Source organism: Mesoplodon bidens (assembly GCF_964165515.1).
Source record: "Mesoplodon bidens genome assembly, chromosome: 18".
In the NCBI taxonomy this organism is placed as follows: domain Eukaryota; kingdom Metazoa; phylum Chordata; class Mammalia; order Artiodactyla; family Ziphiidae; genus Mesoplodon; species Mesoplodon bidens.
The window spans coordinates 15,476,499-15,497,651 of record NC_138175.1 but is presented as its reverse complement, the minus strand read 5'-3'; the positions used below and the strand labels follow the sequence as shown (position 1 = coordinate 15,497,651).

Sequence of the window (21,153 nt, the reverse complement as noted above, 5' to 3'; positions counted from 1 at the left end):
AGGCAGGGAGTGGGAGGGAAGGGGGAATGGATGAAGGCACTCAAAAGGTACTACAAATTTCCAGTTGTAAGTAAGTACTAGAGATGTAATGCACAACATGATAAATATAATTAACACTGCTGTATGTTATATATGAAAACTGCTGAGAGTAAATCGTAAGAGTTCTCATTACAAAAATAAATTTTTCTATTTCTTTAATTTATATCTATATGAGGTGATGGGTGTTCACTAAAATTACTGTGATAATCATTTCATGATGTATGTAAGTCAAGTCATTATGCTGTACATCTTATACAGTGCTGTATGTCAATTACATCTCAATGAAACTGGAAGGAAAAAAGAGAAAAAAAACAAACAATGAATTGGCATCTGGCAATAAGCCCACCCAAGCAAGCACACAAGAGGTTCCAATCCACTTTTTAGTACCTCACTCTTAAACATGAACAGCCAAGGGCCATGAAACCTTTCAGAAAAGCCTCTATTATAAAAATAGTTTAAATCTAAGAAATAGATAGAAGGAAACAATACAGAAACAAGGAAAGTTAAAAAGGTACTATAATATTCTCAGAAAGTTAGAAGACACTGTAGCCATGAAACAAAAATAATAGACTATTAAAAAAAACACATATTCAGAGACTTAAAAAGAGCTCTTAAAAAGTAAAAACAGGGCTTCCCTGGTGGCGCAGTGGTTGAGAGTCCGCCTGCCGATGCAGCAGACATGGGTTTGTGCCCCAGTCCGGGAGGACCCCACATGCCGCAGAGCGGCTGGGCCCGTAAGCCATGGCCGCTGAGCCTGCGTGTCCGGAGCCTGTGCTCCTCAACGGGAGAGGCCACAACAGTGAGAGGCCCGCGTACCACAAAAAAATAAAAAAATAAAAAATAAAATAAAAACACACAGAAGACAAGGAAATCTCGTAAGATAGGCTGGGAGATAAGACTGAGACAATCTCCTAGTGAATAACTAGCAAAGATGTAGAAAATAGGAGAGAAAACAACTTGACTGAATTTGTACCTGAGCAGTCAGTACCATATCCACGTTGTGGCAGGCAATTTCTCAGCGAATTTTTCTGTCTCTTCTACCAGACTCTAAGCTACAAGACTAGGGCTGGTGCCATACTTTGCTCACCACTGTGCTCTCAGTACCCACCCAACTCACAACATCTGCTCAATAAATATTTGTGGAATGAATCAATGAAGCAAAACATCCATTCCCTTTCATTAATGTTATTTTAACTTTACTGGTTTACAGTTGTATAAAAACTCTTCTATTTTTACATACTTAAATAACGTTACAATAAAAATAATTTAAGGGCCTCCCTGGTGGCGCAGTGGTTGAGAGTCCGCCTGCCGATGCAGGGGATACGGGTTCGTGCCCCGGTCTGGGAGGATCCCATATGCCGCGGAGCGGCTGGGCCCGTGAGCCATGGCCGCTGGGCCTGCGCATCCGGAGCCTGTGCTCCGCAACGGGAGAGGCCACAACAGTGAGAGGCCCGCATACCGCAAAAAGAAAAAAAATAATAATAATAATAATAATAATTTAAGACAAAACTGGGGGGTATTTGTAACTTTGCCCCTTAGAAAAATTACTCAAGTTTGGAAAACACTGTTCTGTTCCATGATATAAGGCCTGAAAAGGAGGAAGAAACAAGTTTACAAAGCCTTTTTCAAAGGCAGCATGAGAAGGGCACAAAAATACGTGGTCAAAAAAGCAGAAGTGACTTATGTTAACCAACCTTTCTAACAGGAAAAACTTCACGCATCACTGAAACTGGTTGTACTCACAATTTTCAACTCAGCCACTTCTGACTGGAGTCGAGGAGCAGCCCAAATCAGTGTAGACACAGATTCAGCCAGACCAGAATCTAACTCCCTAATTAAGGGAGAAATTAATAAATAAATTTTAACATTCTTTCAAACAAACAAAACCCCCTCATCTGTATCCCATACTTGACAGCCTCTAAGGCAATTTCACAAATCTCACTGGATTCTCACAATAACTCTAGGCTTCAAGCCATCTCTGTCATCCTATTTTGGAGGGGGAAACACAAACTAAGTAACAAGCCCAAGATCACAAAGTCAGGAAATGGCTGAGCCAAGACTCAAACTTAGGCCTCTTGATTTCAGATTCCAAATTTTCTTTTCAACAGTTGTCTACATTGAGATCAGGCCTTCAAGTGAAGAGCAGGAAGAATGCTGTTGGGTATGTGAAGTGGTAGTCCCTTAGTGCTATCGCCCTACGTGTAGGAAGAGACCAGTATTACTACTCCTTTCTCAAATTCCAGAGGTGATCTGACTTAGGTCTTCAAATTAAAATACCTTTCTTCATTACAGTTATACAAGATGAAAAAGTTCTAGAGGTATGCTGAACAACACTGTGTCTACAGTTAAACAATACTGTATTGAGTGTTTTTAAATGTTTAAGGCAGGTCTCATGTTAAGTGTTCTTATCAAAAAAAAGGGTGATACAAGGAAATTTCTGGAGGTGATGACTGTTTTCTAACTTGATTGTGATGATGGTGTAGAGGTGTATGCCTATGTCCAAACTCGTCAAATTGTACACATTAAATATGTGAAGTTTTTCCCTAAATAACTATACCTCAATGAAGCTTAAAAAAAAAAAAGACAAACCAGCTTACTTCATTGACTGGATGAGGCCAAACCGAGCCAGCAGCAGGTCACAGTACAGCTCCAGGATCTCCATGGCCTCCACAAGGTAGTCTTCTCGAATAATGTGCTCCACTCGGATTCGAGCTCGTTCATCTTTCCCAGCAGCCAGATAGTCAGCAATCTCTTTCCTTGCTTTCTGGGCCAGCTCCGCTAAAGCACAAATCCCACTCCAGTCACAAAGTAGTAGTATACTGGGCCCTGGCCTGCAGGCAGACATCCACCCCAAAACAGAAAAGTGGGTGTTTCTACTATATCCTAGCTCACCGTCCCTTAGCAAATTTAGTCTCATCTCATCTAGTCTAGAATTTGCTACCTCGTCTAGATGAGAATATTGTTTGTGTAGCCAGAAATATCCACCTATGGAGTCACGTTACCTATTCCATAGCAAGAGTATGTTCCTTTCCCTGCAACAAAGTGATTCAGTCTAACTAGTCACAAAGGACAGCAGAAATGTATCCAAAACCTAAAGGATATGGGATCCTTAAGACTTCATAGTGCTAGCCTGGAAGAGCCAATATTGAGGTGCTAGGACTCAGTGGTATATTTTGGGAAAGAAAATATAATACAATCATGCATAACTCACTTTTTTTTTTCTCCAATAGTTTAAGACGGTTTATGACTAATCTCAAATTGACTCGTAAACGCTCAGCTTTAAATCCAGAGCCCAGCATGCTGTGCTGTTTCTCCTGGAAAAAGATAAGAAGCACAGTGACTACTTTCAAGTTAAAATTAGTTCAGGAACTAAGACCAGTTAGAGGGTGGATTATTTGACATTATAAACCAGAGTAGTTTTCTAATACAGGTAAATAAATAACATGATCTGACTCACATTTTTTAAAGGTCATTTGGCTGTTGGGTGGAGAACTGATTGGGGGAGGATAATAATGGAAGCAAGAGAACCAAGAACAAGGCTATTACAACAGTCCAAACAAAAAATGAAAATAGCTTAGACTGGGATAGTTAACAGTGGTGATGGTAGAAGTGATTGGATTTGAGATCTGTTTTGAGCACAGAGATGAAAGAACCTGGTGATGGATAAAATGAATCTATCTCTGTACTGGTATAGGAGTGGGGTGATAAAAACAAAGAAACAGGAAGGCCTCCTATTTCTCCCCCCAAAAAGATAAGAGATAGTGATAAGAAAAGATTATCAAATTTAGAACTAAATTCAAAAATATTATCACCTTAATTCCTCAAATCCTCCTACTAAGTCTTAGCCTTTGGAAAAAGCTACTGCCCAAGATCACAGAAATATTATTAACATCTACCCACCTACAAAGAAATATACAAAGAGGTAAAAAAGTTTAAAAAAATGCTCTATAAAATTCGACAACAGGGATAAACAAGGTCCTACTGTACAGCACAAAGAACTAAATTCAATATACTATGATAAACCATAATAAAAAAATATTTAAAATAAAAGAATGTATACATATATACAACTGAATCACATTGCTCTACATAAGAAATGAACACAACACTGTAAACAACTATACTTCAGTAAAAAAAAAAAAAAAAGAAAAAGAAAAATAAAATTCGACAACAGAAGGCTATTATTTACTAAGACTTTTACTGAACAGCAGAGTTATAGTCAACAAAACCACTCCCTCCACCCATAAGACTTTAGGGTATAACACTGTGCATTGACCACTGTGCACTCTGTATCAAGACAGCACTATTTCTCTCTATTAATTATGGACCTGAACTTCAAAACATGTAATATCCAAACAAAAGGTAGGCCTAACAAAGTAACCGAAGGACAGACAAACCAAAAAACATACCCAATGTAAGGACAAACACTAGGAATAGTATGTCTGCCTGTGCATAAACCACTAATAGAAAACATCAGATGTATTTTCCTTTTGTGAAACTGCCTGCAGAATCCTTTATACTTCATTTAATAATTAACCCAAGTCCCAGTTTACAATGGTAAATATCTGGGATCCATGATAATACTAAATTATGTTCAATCCATTTAACAAATATTTGCTGATTATCTCTATGACAGACAATGGCTAGATGCCAGAGATAAAAAAATTTAGAAGGCACAGTCCTTGTGATCAAAAGAACTTAAATTCTATTGGAAAAAAAACAGCTAAGAATATCAAGCAACTACATTACTATTTGCTAAGAACCAGAATTCTAGAGTAGTACTCAACTGGAAGTGATTTTGTCTAGAGAGGACATTTGGGAGTGACTGGAGACATTTTGGTTTGTCATGATTTCAGGAGATGCTACTAGCATATATAGTAGGCACACAAGGATGCTGCCTACATCCTACAATGAACAGGACAACACCCCCGCCCCAAACAAAAAAAAATCCAGCCCAAAATGTCAATAGTGTCAAGATTAAAAAACCTATTCTAGAGAAAAGACATGCAACCTGCTCAGGGATGTTACAGAATTCTTTCTAGGAGAAGGAAAAGCCTAAGCCAAGTCCAGAAGGCCAAGCAAGATATTCGTAAGGTAAAAAGAGGGTGTGACTATCCTGGGCAGAGGGAGTGATGTGTGTAAAATCCAGGTACCAGAGAGAACAAGTAGTTTTGTGAGAAACACAAGTTCAGTACAGCTGAAGCATGGCATTAATTACAGCTTACGCCACATGTCTCATAATCCTAAATTTAAAACTTCAATTCAAAAATTATTTAGATGACGTCAGGTGCTATAGTAGGTGCTGACTAGATCCATACAGTATTCCTGTTCTGAAGGCATTCATAACCAGAGATAGATGGGAATTAAAAAAACAGCCAGGAAAACAGTAACTAGTACTAACATTTACTCTACCAGGCACTGGCCCAAGATCAGCCAGCAACCAAGTGGTAGAGCTAAGGATAAAACCTAAGTGCGGGGGGAAGCTTCGGAGCCTCGGAGGAGAGCACAGCAACAGGGGTGCGGAGGGCAAAGTGGAGAGATTCCCACACAGAGGATCGGAGCCAACCAGCCCGAGAAGCTTGTCTGCTCACCCACCGGGACGGGCGGGGCTGGGAGCTGAGGCTCTGGCGGCTTCGGTCAGAGTACAGGGAGAGGACTGGGGTTGGCTGCGTGAACACAGCCTGAAGGGGTTAGTGCACCACGCCTAGCCGGGAGGGAGTCCAGGGAAGAGTCTGGAGCTGCCGAAGAGGCAAGAGACTTTTTCTTCCCTTTGTTTCCTGGTGCACGAAGAGAGGGGATTAAGAGCGCTGCTTAAAAGAGCTCCAGAGACGGGCGCGAGCCTCAGCTAACAGTGCGGACCCCAGAGACGGGCATGAGATGCTAAGGCTGCTGCTGCCGCCACCAAGAAGCCTGTGTGCGAGCACAGGTCACTGTCCACACCTCCCCTCACGGGAGCCTGTGCAGCCCGCCACTGCCAGGGTCCCGGGATCCAGGGACAACTTCCCCGGGAGAACGCACAGGCACGCCTCAGGCTGGTGCAACGTCACAATGACCTCTGCCGCTGCAGGCTCACTCCGCATCGTGCCCCTCCCTCTCCCCGCCTGAGTGAGCCAGAGCCCCCGAATCAGCGGCTCCTTTAACCCCATCCTGTCTGAGCGAAGAACAGACGCCCTCCAGCGGCCTACACGCAGGGGTGGGGCCAAATCCAAAGCTGAGCCCCGGGAGCTGTGAGAACAAAGAAGAGAAAGGGAAATCTCTCCCAGCAGCCTCAGGAGCAGCGGATTAAATCTCCACAATCAACTTGATGTACCCTGCATCTGTGGAATACCTGAATAGACAACGAATCATCCCAAATTGAGGAGGTGGGCTTTGAGAGCAAGATTATTTTTTCCCCTTTTCCTCTTTTTGTGAGTGTGTATGTGTATGCTTCTGTGTGAGACTTTGTCTGTATAGCTTCGCTTTCACCGTTTGTCCTAGGGTTCTATCCGTCCGTTTTTTTGTGTGTGTTTTTTTACTTAAAAAAATTTTTTTTCTTAATAATTATTTTTTATTTTAATAACTTTATTTTATCTTACTTTATTTTATTTTATTTTATCCTCTTTCTTTCTACTTTTTCTCCCTTTTATTCTGAGCCATGTGGATGAAAGGCTCTTGATGCGGCAACCAGGAGTCAGTGCTGTGCCTCTGAGGTGGGAGAGCCAACTTCAGGACACTGGTCCACAAGAGACCTCCCAGCTCCACATAATATCAAACGGCAAAAATCTCCGAGAGATCTCCATCTCAACACCAACACCCAGCTTTACTCAATGACCAGCAAGCTACAGTGCTGGACAACCCTATGCCAAACAACTAGCAAGACAGGAACACAACCCCACCCATTAGCAGAGAGGCTGCCTAAAATCATACTAAGTCCACAGAGACCCCAAAACACACCACCAGACGTGGACCTGCCCACCAGAAAGACAAGATCCAGCCTCATCCACCAGAACACAGGCACTAGTCCCCTCCACCAGGAAGCCTACACAACCCACTGAACCAACTTTAGCCACTGGGGACAGACACCAAAAACAATGGGAATTACGAACCTGCAGCCTGCAAAACGGAGAACCCAAACACAGTAAGATAAGCAAAATGAGAAGACAGAAAAACACACAGCAGATGAAGGAGCAAGATAAAAACCCACCAGACCTAACAAATGAAGAGGTAATAGACAGTCTACCTCAAAAAGAATTCAGAATAATGATAGTAAAGATGATCCAAAATCTTGGAAATAGAAGAGAGAAAATGCAAGAAACATTTAAGAAGGACCTAGAAGAACTAAAGAGGAAACAAGCAACGATGAACAACACAATAAATGAAATTAAAAATACTCTAGAAGGGATCCATAGCAGAATAACTGAGGCAGAAGAACGGATAAGTGACCTATAAGATAAAATAGTGGAAATAACTACTGCAGAGCAGAATAAAGAAAACAGAATGAAAAGAACTGAGGACAGTCTCAGAGACCTCTGGGACCACATTAAATGCACCAACATTCGAATTATAGGGGTTCCAGAAGAAGAAGAGAAAAAGAAAGCGACTGAGAAAATATTTGAAGAGATTACAGTTGAAAACTTCCCTATTATGGGAAAGGAAATAGTTAATCAAGTCCAGGAAGCACAGAGAGTCCCATACAGGATAAATCCATGGAGAAACACGTCAAGACACATATTAATCAAAGTCAAAAATTGAATAAAAAGAAAACATATTAAAAGCAGCAAGGGAGGGCTTCCCTGGTGGCGCAGTGGTTGAGAGTCTGCCTGCCGATGCAAGGGACGCGGGTTCGTGCCCCGGTCCGGGAAGATCCCACAGGCCGCGGAGCGGCTGGGCCCGTGAGCCATGGCCGCTGAGCCTGCGCGTCCGGAGCCTGTTCTCCTCAACAGGAGAGGCCACAGCAGTGAGAGGCCCGCGTACCATAAAAAACAAGAATGTAAAAGCAGCAAGGGAAAAACAAATAACACACAAGGGAATCCCCATAAGGTTAACACCTGATCTTTCAGCCGAAACTCTGCGAGCCAGAAGGGACTGGAAGGACATATTCAAGCAAAAGCTGAGAGAGTTCAGCACCACCAAACCAGCTTTACAACAAATGCTAAAGGATCTTCTCTAGGCAGGAAACACAAGAGAAGGAAAAGACCTACAAAAACAAACCCAAAACAATTAAGAAAATGGGAATGGGAACATACATATTGATAATTACCTTAAATGTAAACGGATTAAATGCTCCCAACAAAAGACACAGACTGGCTGAATGGATACAGAAACAAGACCCATATATATGCTGTCTACAAGAGACCCACTTCAGACCTAGAGACACATAAGGACTGAAAGTGAGGGGATGGAAAAAGATATTCCATGCAAATGGAAACCAAAAGAAAGCTGGAGTAGCAATTCTCATATCAGACAAAATAGACTTTAAAATAGAGTACCAGAAGAGACAAAGAAGGACACTACATAGTGATCAAGGGATCAATCCAAGAAGAAGATATAACAATTGTAAATATTTATGCACCCAACATAGGAGCACCTCAATACATAAGGCAAATACTAACAGCCATAAAAGAGGAAATCAACAGTAACACATTCATAGTAGGGGACTTTAACACCCCACTTTCAGCAATGGACAGATTATCCAAAATGAAAATAAATAAGGAAACACAAGCTTTAAATGATACATTAAACAAGATGGACTTAATTGATATTTATAGGACATTCCATCCAAAAACAACAGAATACACATTTTTTTTCAAGTGCTCATGGAACATTCTCCAGGACAGATCATATCTTGGGTCACAAATCAAGCCTTGGTAAATTTAAGAAAACTGAAATTGTATCAAGTATCTTTTCTGACCACAACGCTATGAGACTAGATATCAATTACAGGAAAAGATCTGTAAAAAATACAAACACATGAAGGCTAAACAATACACTACTTAATAACGAAGTGATCACTGAAGAAATCAAAGAGGAAATTAAAAAATACCTAGAAACAAATGACAATGGAGACACGACGACCCAAAACCTATGGGATGCAGCAAAAGCAGTTCTAAGAGGGAAGTTTATAGCAATACAATCCTGCCTTAAGAAACAGGAAACATCTAGAATAAACAACCTAACCTTGCACCTAAAGCAATTAGAGAAAGAAGAACAAAAAAACCCCAAAGTTAGCAGAAGGAAAGAAATCATAAAAATCAGATCAGAAATAAATGAAAAAGAAATGAAGGAAACAATAGCAAAGATCAATAAAACTAAAAGCTGGTTCTTTGAGAAGATAAACAAAATTGATAAACCATTAGCCAGACTCATCAAGAAAAAAAGGGAGAAGACTCAAATCAATAGAATTAGAAATGAAAAAGGAGAAGTAACAACTGACACTGCAGAAATACAAAAGATCATGACAGATTACTACAAGCAACTCTATGCCAATAAAATGGACAACCTGGAAGAAATGGACAAATTCTTAGAAATGCACAACCTGCCAAGACTGAATCAGGAAGAAATAGAAAATATGAACAGACCAATCACAAGCACTGAAATTGAAACTGTGATTAAAAATCTTCCAACAAACAAAAGCCCAGGACCAGATGGCTTCACAGGCAAATTCTATCAAACATTCAGAGGAGCGCTAACACCTATCCTTCTCAAACTCTTCCAAAATAGAGCAGAGGGAGGAACACTCCCAAACTCATTCTAAGAGGCCACCATCACCCTGATACCAAAACCAGACAAGGATGTCACAAAGAAAAAAAAACTACAGGCCAATATCACTGATGAACACAGATGCAAAAAATCCTCAACAAAATACTAGCAAACAGAATCCAACAGCACATTAAGAGGATCATACACCATGATCAACTGGGGTTTATTCCAGGAATGCAAGGATTCTTCAATATACGCAAATCAATCAATGTGATACACCACATTAACAAACTGTAGGAAAAAAACCACATGGTCATCTCAATAGATGCAGAGAAAGGTTTCGACAAAATTCAACACCCATTTATGATAAAAACCCTCCAGAAACTAGGCATAGAGGGAACTTTCCTCAACATAATAAAGGCCATATATGACAAACCCACAACCAACATCATTCTCAATGGTGAAAGACTGAAACCATTTCCTCTAAGATCAGGAAGAAGACAAGGATGCCCACTCTCACCACTATTATTCAACATAGTTTTGCAAGTTTTAGCCACAGCAATCAGAGAAAAAAAGGAAATAAAAGGAATCCAAATCAGAAAAGAAGAAGTAAAGCTGTCACTGTTTGCAGATGACATGATACTATACATGCAGAATCCTTAAAATGCTACCAGAAAACTACTAGAGCTAATCAATGAATCTGGTAAAGTAGCAGGGTACAAAATTAATGCACAGAAATCTCTGGCATTCCTATACACTAATGATGAAAAATCTGAAAGTGAAATCAAGAAAACACTCCCATTTACCATTGCAACAAAAAGAATAAAATATCTAGGAATAAACCTACCTAAGGAGACAAAAGACCTGTATGCAGAAAATTATAAGACACTGATGAAAAAAATTAAAGATGCTACAAATAGGTGGAGAAATATACCATGTTCTTGGATTGGAAGAATCAACACTGTGAAAATGACTCTACTACCCAAAGCAATCTACAGATTCAATACAATCCCTATCAAACTACCACTGGCATTTTTCACAGAACTAGAACAAAAAAGTTCACAATTTGTGTGGAAACACCGAAGACCTCGAATAGCCAAAGCAATCTTGAGAACGAAAAACGGAGCTGGAGAGATCAGGCTCCCTGACTTCAGACTATACTACAAAGCTACAGTAATCAAGACAGCATGGTACCGGCACAAAAACAGAAATATAGATCAATGGAACAGGATAGAAAGCCCAGAGATAAACCCACGCACATATGGCAACCTTATCTTTGATAAAGGAGGCAGGAATGTACAGTGGAGAAAGGACAGCCTCTTCAATAAGTGGTGCTGGGAAAACTGGACAGGGACATGTAAAAGTATGAGATTACATCACTCCCTAACACCATACACAAAAATAAGGTCAAAATGGATTAAAGACCTAATGTAAAGCCAGAAACTATCAAACTCTTAGAGGAAAACACAGGCAGAACACTCTATGACATAAATCACAGCAATATCCTTTTGGACCCACCTCCTAGAGAAATGGAAATAAAAACAAAAATAAACAAATGGGACCTAATGAAACTTCAAAGCTTTTGCACAGCAAAGGAAACAATAACAAGACCAAAAGACAACCCTCAGAATGGGAGAAAATATTTGCAAATGAAGCAACTGACAAAGGATTAATCTCCAAAATTTAAAAGCAGTTCATGCAGCTCAATATCAAAAAAACAAACAACCCAATCCAAAAATGGGCAGAAGACCTAAATAGACATTTCTCCAAAGAAGATATACAGACTGCCAACAAACACATGAAAGAATGCTCAACATCATTAATCATTAGAGAAATGCAAATCAAAACTACAATGAGATATCATCTCACACCAGTCAGAATGGCCATCATCAAAAAATCTATAAACAATAAATGCTGGAGGGGGTGTGGAGAAAAGGGAACACTCTTGCACTGCTGGTGGGAATGTGAATTGGTACAGCCACTATGGAGAACAGTATGGAGGTTCCTTAAAAAACTACAAATAGAACTACCATATGACCCAGCAGTCCCACTACTGGGCATATACCCTGAGAAAACCATAATTCAAAAAGAGTCATGTATCAAAATGTTCATTGCAGCTCTATTTACAATAGCCCGGAGATGGAAACAACCTAAATGTCCATCATCCGATGAATGGATAAAGAAGATGTGGCACATATATACAATGGAATATTACTCAGCCATAAAGAGAAACGAAATTGAGCTATTTGTAGTGAGGTGGATAGACCTAGAGTCTGTCATACAGAGTGAAGTCAGTCAGAAAGAGAAAAACAAATACTGATGCTAACACATATGTATGGAATTTAAGAAAAAAAAATGTCATGAAGAACCCTAGGGGTAAAACAGGAATAAAGACACAGACCTACTAGAGAATGGACTTGAGGATATGGGGACGGGGACGGGTAAGTTGTGACAAAGTGAGAGAGTGGCATGGACATATATACACTACCAAACGTAAAATAGATACCTAGTGGGAAGCAGCCGCATAGCACAGAGAGATCAGCTCGGTGCTTTGTGACCACCTAGAGGGGTGGGATAGGGAGGGTGGGAGGGAGGGAGACGCAAGAGGGAAGAGAAATGGGAACATATGTATAACTGATTCACTTTGTTATAAAGCAGAAACTAACACACCATTGTAAAGCAATTATACTCCAATAAAGATGTTTAAATAAATAAATAAATAAATAATAAATAAAACCTAAGTGCATCTGAATTCAAAATCCAATTAAACAATCCTAATCATACAGTACTACATCATTTTTGGTACTAAGAATTGTGATACAATACGTATTTTTAATCCCCTTCAACAAATATTTATTGAATGCCTACTTTACTGTGACAGGCCCTGGAGATAATATTGGTAAGGAAAAACAGACATGGTTACTGCCCTTATGGAAGTTTATAGTCTAGTTAGAGAAACTTATCACATCAGTAACAACTGCAGTAAGGGCCACAAAGCAATAATGGTTCTCTGGAGTTTATTATTATGGGATTTGAATTCTTCAGTGGATACTGTCTCACAGATAAAAGATAACAATACTGGGGGTCTGATACAGTTATAAGGTATGACAGAAAAACACCAAGATTTCTCGGTGGTTCTTAAGCAGTCTATAATCATCAGATGCCGTCAACACTTGCAAACAAAATTTTAGTCATATCTGTACTTTATTTTCAGGAGACTTAAAAACATACACATTTTGACCTAGTAATTCTACTCCTAGAAACTTAACCTAAGGAAATAATCAGAGCTTCATGCACAGAATTTTATACAAAAATATTTATCAGCACATTTTAAGACCAAAAAATTGAAATAATGAACCATATGAATAATGAAATACTGTTCTTACTAGTTAAACAAATTATATATATTTATGATGGAATTGTAAGTAGCCACTAAAACATTTTTTAAAAAGCATTTACTGGGACTTCCCTGCTGGCACAGTGGTTAAGAATCTGCCTGCCAATTCAGGGGACATGGATTCAATCCCTGGTCCAGGAAGATCCCACATGCCACGGAGCAACTAAGGCTCTGCACCACAACTGCTGAGCCTGTGCTCTAGAGCCCACGTGCAGCAACTACTGAGCCCGTGCACCGCAACTACTGAAGCCCATGCGCTCTAGGGCCTGTGTGCCGCAACTACTGAGCCCACGTGCTGCAACTACTGAAGACCGCAAGCCTAGAGCCCATGCTCTGCAACAAGAGAAGCCATCGCAATGAGAAGCCTGCGCACCACAACGAAGAGTAACCCCCGCTCACCGCATACAGAGAAAGCCCGCACACAGCAACAAAGACCCAACGCAGCCAAATAAATAAATAAATAAACAGAATTTATTAACATATTTATTAATGATATTAGTTTAAAAAGCATGACTATATATGCAGGATGACTCCAAATTCTGAGTTCTAAAAAAAGCACATAAATAAAGACAAAGGCTAGACTAAAAAAACAAACAAAAACAGATTTAGTTTTTCCTATATGTAAAACTCTTTTCAAATCCAAGGAATTTGGACTAACATTAAAGCTAACACTAAACACGAAATCTACCTCAGAAAGTATATAATTCGGAATTTCTATCAAAAAACAAAGAATAATATAAATAAATTCATTTGCCTCCTTAGAAAAGCAGAATGTTAACTCATCAGTAAACATTAAGATCAACTTATCAGAATAGGTATCTAAAGTGGCTAGACACTGAAAGACACAAAAGTGTTAATTGAAGAGACAGGTAATAAGGGGGTAGTAGCTTTAGCAACATGAAGAAACTCTGGAGGGTGTAAAGACATCTCTATTTCACATATTTGCCTAAAATGGGTCAGCATCCACAAATGCTAGTTTGGGACCATAATGAAACAACTTGGAAAAGAAAGGAACCCAAACAATCATAAGAATAGGGACTCTGGGGCTTCCCTAGTGGCGCAAGTGGTTGAGAGTCTGCCTGCTGATGCAGGGGACACGGGTTCGTGCCCTGGTCCGGGAAGATCCCACATGCCGCGGAGTGGCTAGGCCCGTGAGCCATGGCCGCTGAGCCTGCGCGCCCGGAGCCTGTGCTCCACAACGGGAGAGGCCACCAGAGTGAGAGGCCCGCGTACCACGAAAAAAAAAAAAAAAAAAAAAGAATAGGGACTCTGAAGAAGAAAGTGCTAAAATTCTCTGAAAGAGGAGCTTAAAAATATTTTATACTGCAAATATAAATCGAATTCTGTGAAGGAAGTTGAAAATACTGAAGTGAGGTCTATATTTCACTGTTAATCTTTTAGCTGGGAATATGTGGGGGAGTTTCTCTCCCCCCAAAACCCTACTGTAAACCTACTGTAGAAAGCAGATAAAAATAAACCTAAATTACAAATCTTACGATTCAGTAACAGTATTTGTTCAAATTTACAAAAGTAAGTAAAATCACAGTGCCCCTTTAAAGGAGTCTAACAATCAGGGTGCCAGCTGGAAACACATAGTATCCACACCTGGGTAATGTGAGACTTTAATAAAGAGACTACTTACAGGACTTCCCTGGTGGTCCAGGGGTTAAGACTCCAAGCTCCCAATGCAGGGGGCCCGGGTTCAATCCTGGTCGGGGAACTAGATCCCGCATGCATGCTGCAACCAGGAGTCCGCATGCCCCAAGTAAAGATCCCACGTGCCGCAACGAAGATCCCACATGCCACAACTAAGACCCAGTGCAGCCAAATAAATAAATAAATATTTTTAAAAAGAGAGACTACTTACAAAGGTGTGGGTAAGATTTAGAGAAGCCAACAAAGGACAGTGAATTGCCCCAGAACCATTAACACATCTAGGCCTGAAGGGGCAAGATGAGGAAGTAGAACCTGGAGAGAGTAGCTATATGGAAAGGGCCACCAGACAGGAATCACTGGTAGAGGTATGCAGACCACTTGCAGCAACCGGGAAGGGAAGGAGCAGGGGAATAAATACCTAGCCCTCATTCCTTCTGCCGATCCATCTACCCTTCAACTAGAAGCCAGAAAGCAAAGGGGCCCACAGACACGGTACTCGTGAATGAGCCTCCAGGGATGTAGATCAGAGGGAAAAGGATGGCATGTAGCTCTGGAGGAGGAAACAGAAGGTATCCAGCCCAAAGACTATTATTTTTCCACAAGACCAAAGAAGCCAGAACCTACATCTACCAAAGCAACCTCAAATTTACACTATACTAAGACTTCAGTTAACCAAGCTAGAAAATTGAAGCTAAATGGTCTTTCTACAATAATAAGTATGGTATAGTGAATATAATTTAAGTTCTTACAATATAATCTCTTAAGTCCGTTTCAACCCTATGATTCTGCAGGACACTAAATATCCCATTGTACTGAATTATATGAAATAGACAAAAAGGCATAGACAATTGAGATTAATCCTCAAGACATCTCTTGCAAATCTTACTTCTTAAAAGTAACAATCTGCACACCCATGTTCATAGCAGCATTATTCACTATAGCCAAGTGGTGGAAACAATCTGTCCATTGACAGATGAATGGATAAACAAAATGTATATACATATGTGTATGTATACACACACAATGGAGTACTAATATTAGTATACTCCAATAGTCCATGTTGTAGCACATGAGTTTTCTTCCATTTGAAGGTTAAATAATACTCTATTCATCTATCAGTATTCTAGCAGTATTAGTCTATCAGTACTTAATAATATATATATCTTAATGGTAAATATATGCATATACCTTAGGATCCAGCAATCCCATTCCTGGATATATACCCCGAAAGAAATCTGTACAGAAGACCATGAAGACACATGTATACAGATTCTGTGATAGTAAGGAGGTGGAGGAATGCTAAGTGTCCATTACAAGAAGACAGATAAAATGTTAACAGAAACGTGACAGAATACTATCCAGAAATCAGAATTAATGAACTAGCTATACTTAGAAAAACATGAATAGTCCTTAAAAAACAGAAGTAAAGAACAGGGTTCTAGGTTCAGCACTCCTTTCACTGAATGAAGCTATAAATCCTGAAGAGCATGGATGGAGCAGCTCTTCGAGGATTCTGAAAAGTAAATAATAAAAGCTGGATGGAGACCAGAATTTGACATGCCAATAAAGTGGCAGTGAGTTTATCACTTTTTTTCCTCTTATATTCCCTGGCCTAGATGCAAAGCAGCCTGAAACCCAGAAGTGAACACTGATAGAGAAAGGAAGAATATCAAGAGAAGCTCTCTAGTCCTGCCTTGAGAAGCCAGAAAGGGGCCCCTGGTGTGGACAGAGTGGGTGAAATACACCAAACCAGGAAAGTTAACTCACGGAAAAGACAATCAACATACATCAATGCTGAGATTATACAGATGTTGGAATTAACTGACAAAGACTTTAAAGCAGCTACTATAAAAATGTTGCAACAATTCAACTATACTTCAATAAAACAAAATTTTTTTTAAAACGTTGTAACAGGGGGCTTCCCTTGTGGTGCAGTGGTTAAGAATCTGCCTGCCAATGCAGGGGACATGGGTTCAAGCCCTGGTCCAGGAAGACCCCACATGCCACGGAGCAACGAAGCCCGTGCGCCACAACTACTGAGCCTGCGCTCTAGAGCCCACGAGCCACAACTACTAAAGCCTGTGCACCTAGAGCCCGTCCTCTGCAACAAGAGAAGCCACCGCAACGAGAAGTCTGCGCACCACAACGAAGAGTAGCCCCCGCTCGCCACAACCAGAGAAAGCCAGCGTGCAGCGACAAAGACCCAACACAGCCAAAATAAATAAATAAATAAACTTATAAAAAAAACAAAAACAGAAAAAAACGTTGCAACAGGTAAGGCGAAATACTCTTGAAATGAATAACAGAAAGTCTCAGTAAAGAAACAAAAGACATAAAGAGGAAACAAACTTTTTTGGGGGAGGGTGCGTGGAACCCGCAGTGAAAGCACCGAGTCCTAACCACTGGACCACCAAGGAATTCCAGAGGAAACAAACTTTAGAACTGAAAAATACATCAAAAGTAAGAAACTCACTGTGTGAGCTGGATAGCAGAAAGCAAATGACAGCAGAAAAACCCAATGCACTTCAAGATAGATCAATACTATGTATCCAATCTGAAAATAAAAAACATTGAAAAAAGTGATCAAAGCCTCAGATAACAAACAGCAAAGGATCTAATGTTTGCACTGTCAGAATCCCAGAAAGATGGGAGAGACGGTTTGGTACCAAAAAACTTTGGAAAAAACACTGGCTGAAAACTCCCCAAATTTAGCAAAAAACATAAATCTACAGACTGAAAGATGAAAGAGCTCAGAGAGCTCCAAAGAAATGTATGCCTGGACTCATCTTAATCAAATTGAAAACTAAAGACAAATTTTTTAAATACTGAAAGCAGTCAGAGAAAAACATGTTACCAATAGATGACCTATTCAAATAATAGATTTCACATCAGAAACAATGGAGGCCAAAAAGAAGTGCCAAAAGAAAAGAACTGTCAACCCAGAATTCTATATCCAGAGACGATATCCTTCAGAAATAAAGGTGAAATAAGTCATTCTCAGATGAGGGAAAATTAATAAGAAAACTTGGAAAACTAAAAAAAAGAAGAAATGGTAAATATTTATATCTTGTATTACAGAAATGGCAAATATCTGGGTAAATATAAGATGGTTCTTCTCTTGAGTCTCTTAAAACGTATTTGAGGGACACTTCCCTGGTGGTCCAGTGGTTGGGATTCCGCGCTTCCACTGCAGGGGGCGTTGGTTCGATCCCTGGTTGGGGATACTGCATGCCAAGTGGCATGGCCAAAATAAAAAAAATTGTATTTGACAGTTAAAAGCAAAACTAATAACATTGTCTGACGGGTTTTTTTTCAAGGTATGTAGATGTAATACATAAGATAACCACAACATAATAGTATAAAGGGGGGCAGGGCAAAGGGACCTATATGTTTCTATATTCCACAATAAGTGATAAAATACTGATTCTAAGTAGATTGTGAAAAGTTAAGTACATCCACTGCAATCCCTAGAGTGACCAGTAAAACATACTATATCAAAAAATAGACTAAAAAACTCGACAGATTTTAAATTTGATACCAAAGTGTTCAAATAACCCAAGAGAAAGCAGGAAAGCAGAAACAGAAATGAAAAACAGAAAACAAATAATAAAATGGTAGACCTAAAGTCAAACATACTAATAATTACATAATTAAATAGAAATGATCTAAACACAAAACACAGAGAATTGTAACTATGTATGGTGACTGATGTTAACTAGACTTTCTAGAATGGTTCAAAAAATGATCTAACTATATACTGCCAAGAAGAATCTCACGTCAATACAATCATGCAGGTAGGTTAAAAGTAAAGGATGAGGGCTTCCCTGGTGGCACTGTGGCTGAGAGTCCGCCTGCCGATGCAGGGGATGCGGGTTCGTGCCCCGGTCCGGGAGGATCCCACATGCCGCGGAGCAACTACTGAGCCTGCACTCTAGAGCCCGCGTGCCACGACTACTGAAGCCTGCGCGCCTAGAGCCGGTGCTCCGCAACAAGAGAAGCCACCACCATGAGAAGCCCGCGCACCGCAACTAGAGCAAGTCCGAGCACAGCGACGGAGACCCAACACAGCCAAAAATAAATAAATTTAAATTAAAAAAAAAAGAAGGTAGGTCTCAAATTAGTAATCTAAGCTTCCACCACAAGTAACGATAAAAAGAGCAAAATTAACCCAAAGCAAGCAGAAGGAAACAGTAAAAACAAGGCAAAAACCAATGAAACAGAAAAGAGGAAAATCAATGAAACCAAATGCAGGTTCTTTTGAAAAGAGGAAGGAGGGAGAGAGGGGGAGGAAGAGAGAGAAAAAGAGGAGACGCAAATTACCAGTATCAGGACGGAAAGAGACGGATATCATTACAGATCCTACAAACATTAAAAGGGGACATTATTACTAATCTACACCTATAAATTCAACCATGAGACAAAATGGACAAATCTGTTAGAAACGCAATTTACCAAAATTGACACAAAGAGAAACTATATTCAACATCTTGTAATAATAACCTATAACGGAAAAGAATCCGAAAAAGAAGAGATATACATGTATAACTTAATCACTTTGCTGTACACCCAAAGCTAACACAACACTGTAAATCAACTATACTTCAATAAAAAAAAAAAACTGACACAAAGAAATCAAAAATGTAATTGCCCCTAAACATTACAAAAATTGAATATAAAATTAGGAACCATTCCAGAAGAAAATCCAGGCCCAGGTAGCTTCTCTGTTAAACACTTAAGGAAAATTAGCACAAATATGTACATGAACCCTCACACCTCAAAAGGCTGGTATGAGGATTAACTGAAAATCTGTGGAGTTTAGGGAATTCTCTGGTTGTCCAGTGGTTAGGACTCTGTGCTTTCACTGGCGAGGGCCTGGGATCAATCCCTGGTTGGGGAACTAATATCTCGCAAGCTTTGCGGTATGGCCAAAAAAAAAAAATTGTGGCGTTTAGAACAGTGCCTAGAACATATGTACACAATAAGCACCATATAAACGTTTGTTAAAATAAACTCTAGGGAGTTCCCTGATGGCCCAGTGGCTAGGATTCCGGACTTTCCGAACCTGTGGCCCAGGTTCGATGCCTGGTTGGGGAACTGAGATCCTGCAAGCCAAGGGGTGCAGCCAAAAAATAAACAAATAAAATAAAGTAAAATAAAATAAACTCTAGTCAACAGACCCATACTCTGGGCTTCTCTGGTGGCACAATGGTTGAGAGTCCGCCTGCCAATGCAGGAGACACGGGTTCGAGCCCTGGTCCGGGAAGATCCCACATGCCGCAGAGCAACTGGGCCTGTGCACCACAACTACCGAGCCTGCGCTCTAGAGCCTGCGAGCCACAACTACTGAGCTTGCATGCTACAACTAGTGAAGCCTGCACGCCTAGAGCTGGTGCTCCGCAACAGGAGAAGCCACCGCAATGAGAAGTCCGCACACCGCATCGAGGAGTGGCCCCCACTCGCCGCCAACTAGAGAAGGCCCGAGCACAGCAACGAAGACCCAACGCAGCCAGAAATTTAAAAAAAAAAAAAAAAAAGACCCATACTCAAAGAAAAGGTCTAATAATCTAAAGATCAGCTGATAAATAAAATTTAAAAACTGAATAGTTGATGCACAATATTATGTTAGATATACAATACAGTGATTCACAATTTTTAAAGGTTACACTCCATTATTAAATGGAATTTTGTATGTGTCTTAGGTTAAAATAAAATGTTAAAGGTATGCTTTGTATCTTTTTTCCCATTTTAACTTTTTTGTGTGTGTGTGGTACGCGGGCCTCTCGATGTTGTGGCCTCTCCCGTTGCGGAGCATAGGCTCCAGACGTGCAGGCTCAGCAGCCATGGCTCACAGGCCCAGCCGCTCCGCGGCATGTGGGATCTTCCCGGACTGGGGCACGAACCCGTGTCCCCTGCATCGGCAGGCAGACTCTCAACCACTGTGCCACCAGGGAAGCCCTGTTTTAACTTTTTTGATTAACTGTTTTGACCTCATTGGAGGATTTCAACTGTATATAATCAGTATAGCTCTTCTTGAAGGCAAACACTATTTCTGAGGTTCCACTGTTATTCTCATACCGCCTTACAGTACTTAGTACAAAGCTGTCACTCATTCATCATGTTAATTAGTGGAAATTTAACTAAAAACAACATTGATTTTTAGGGGCTTCTCTGGTGGCGCAGTGGTTGGGAGCTCGCCTGCCAATTCAGGGGACACAGGTTCGACCCCTGGTCCGGGAGGATCCCGCATGCCGCGGAGCAGCTGGGCCCGCAAGCCACGGCTTGAGGTCTGCACGCCTGGAGCCCGTGCTCCACAGCGGGGGAGGCCATCGCAGTGAGAAGCCCGTGCACCGCAGCGGGACCCAATGCAGCCAAAAATAAATAAT

The 21,153-nt window shown here is 40.5% G+C and overlaps 1 protein-coding gene across 7 annotated transcripts in view; it reads right to left on the bottom strand.

The window, feature by feature from the left end:
• IST1 (IST1 factor associated with ESCRT-III) overlaps nt 1-21,153 on the bottom strand; it is a 35,286-nt gene that overhangs the window by 9,875 nt on the left and 4,258 nt on the right. For 6 of the 7 annotated variants that reach the window (XM_081216175.1, XM_081216181.1, XM_081216178.1 and 3 more), the window contains exons 2-4: nt 3,251-3,353; nt 2,637-2,817; nt 1,783-1,870 (exon numbers count right to left, since the gene is read on the bottom strand). In XM_081216175.1, coding sequence (XP_081072301.1) covers nt 1,783-1,870; nt 2,637-2,817; nt 3,251-3,353 — 372 coding nt within the window. Of the gene's footprint in view, nt 1-1,782; nt 1,871-2,636; nt 2,818-3,250; nt 3,354-21,153 lie in introns of those variants that run through there. The other variant, XM_081216180.1, reaches the window with a different exon arrangement.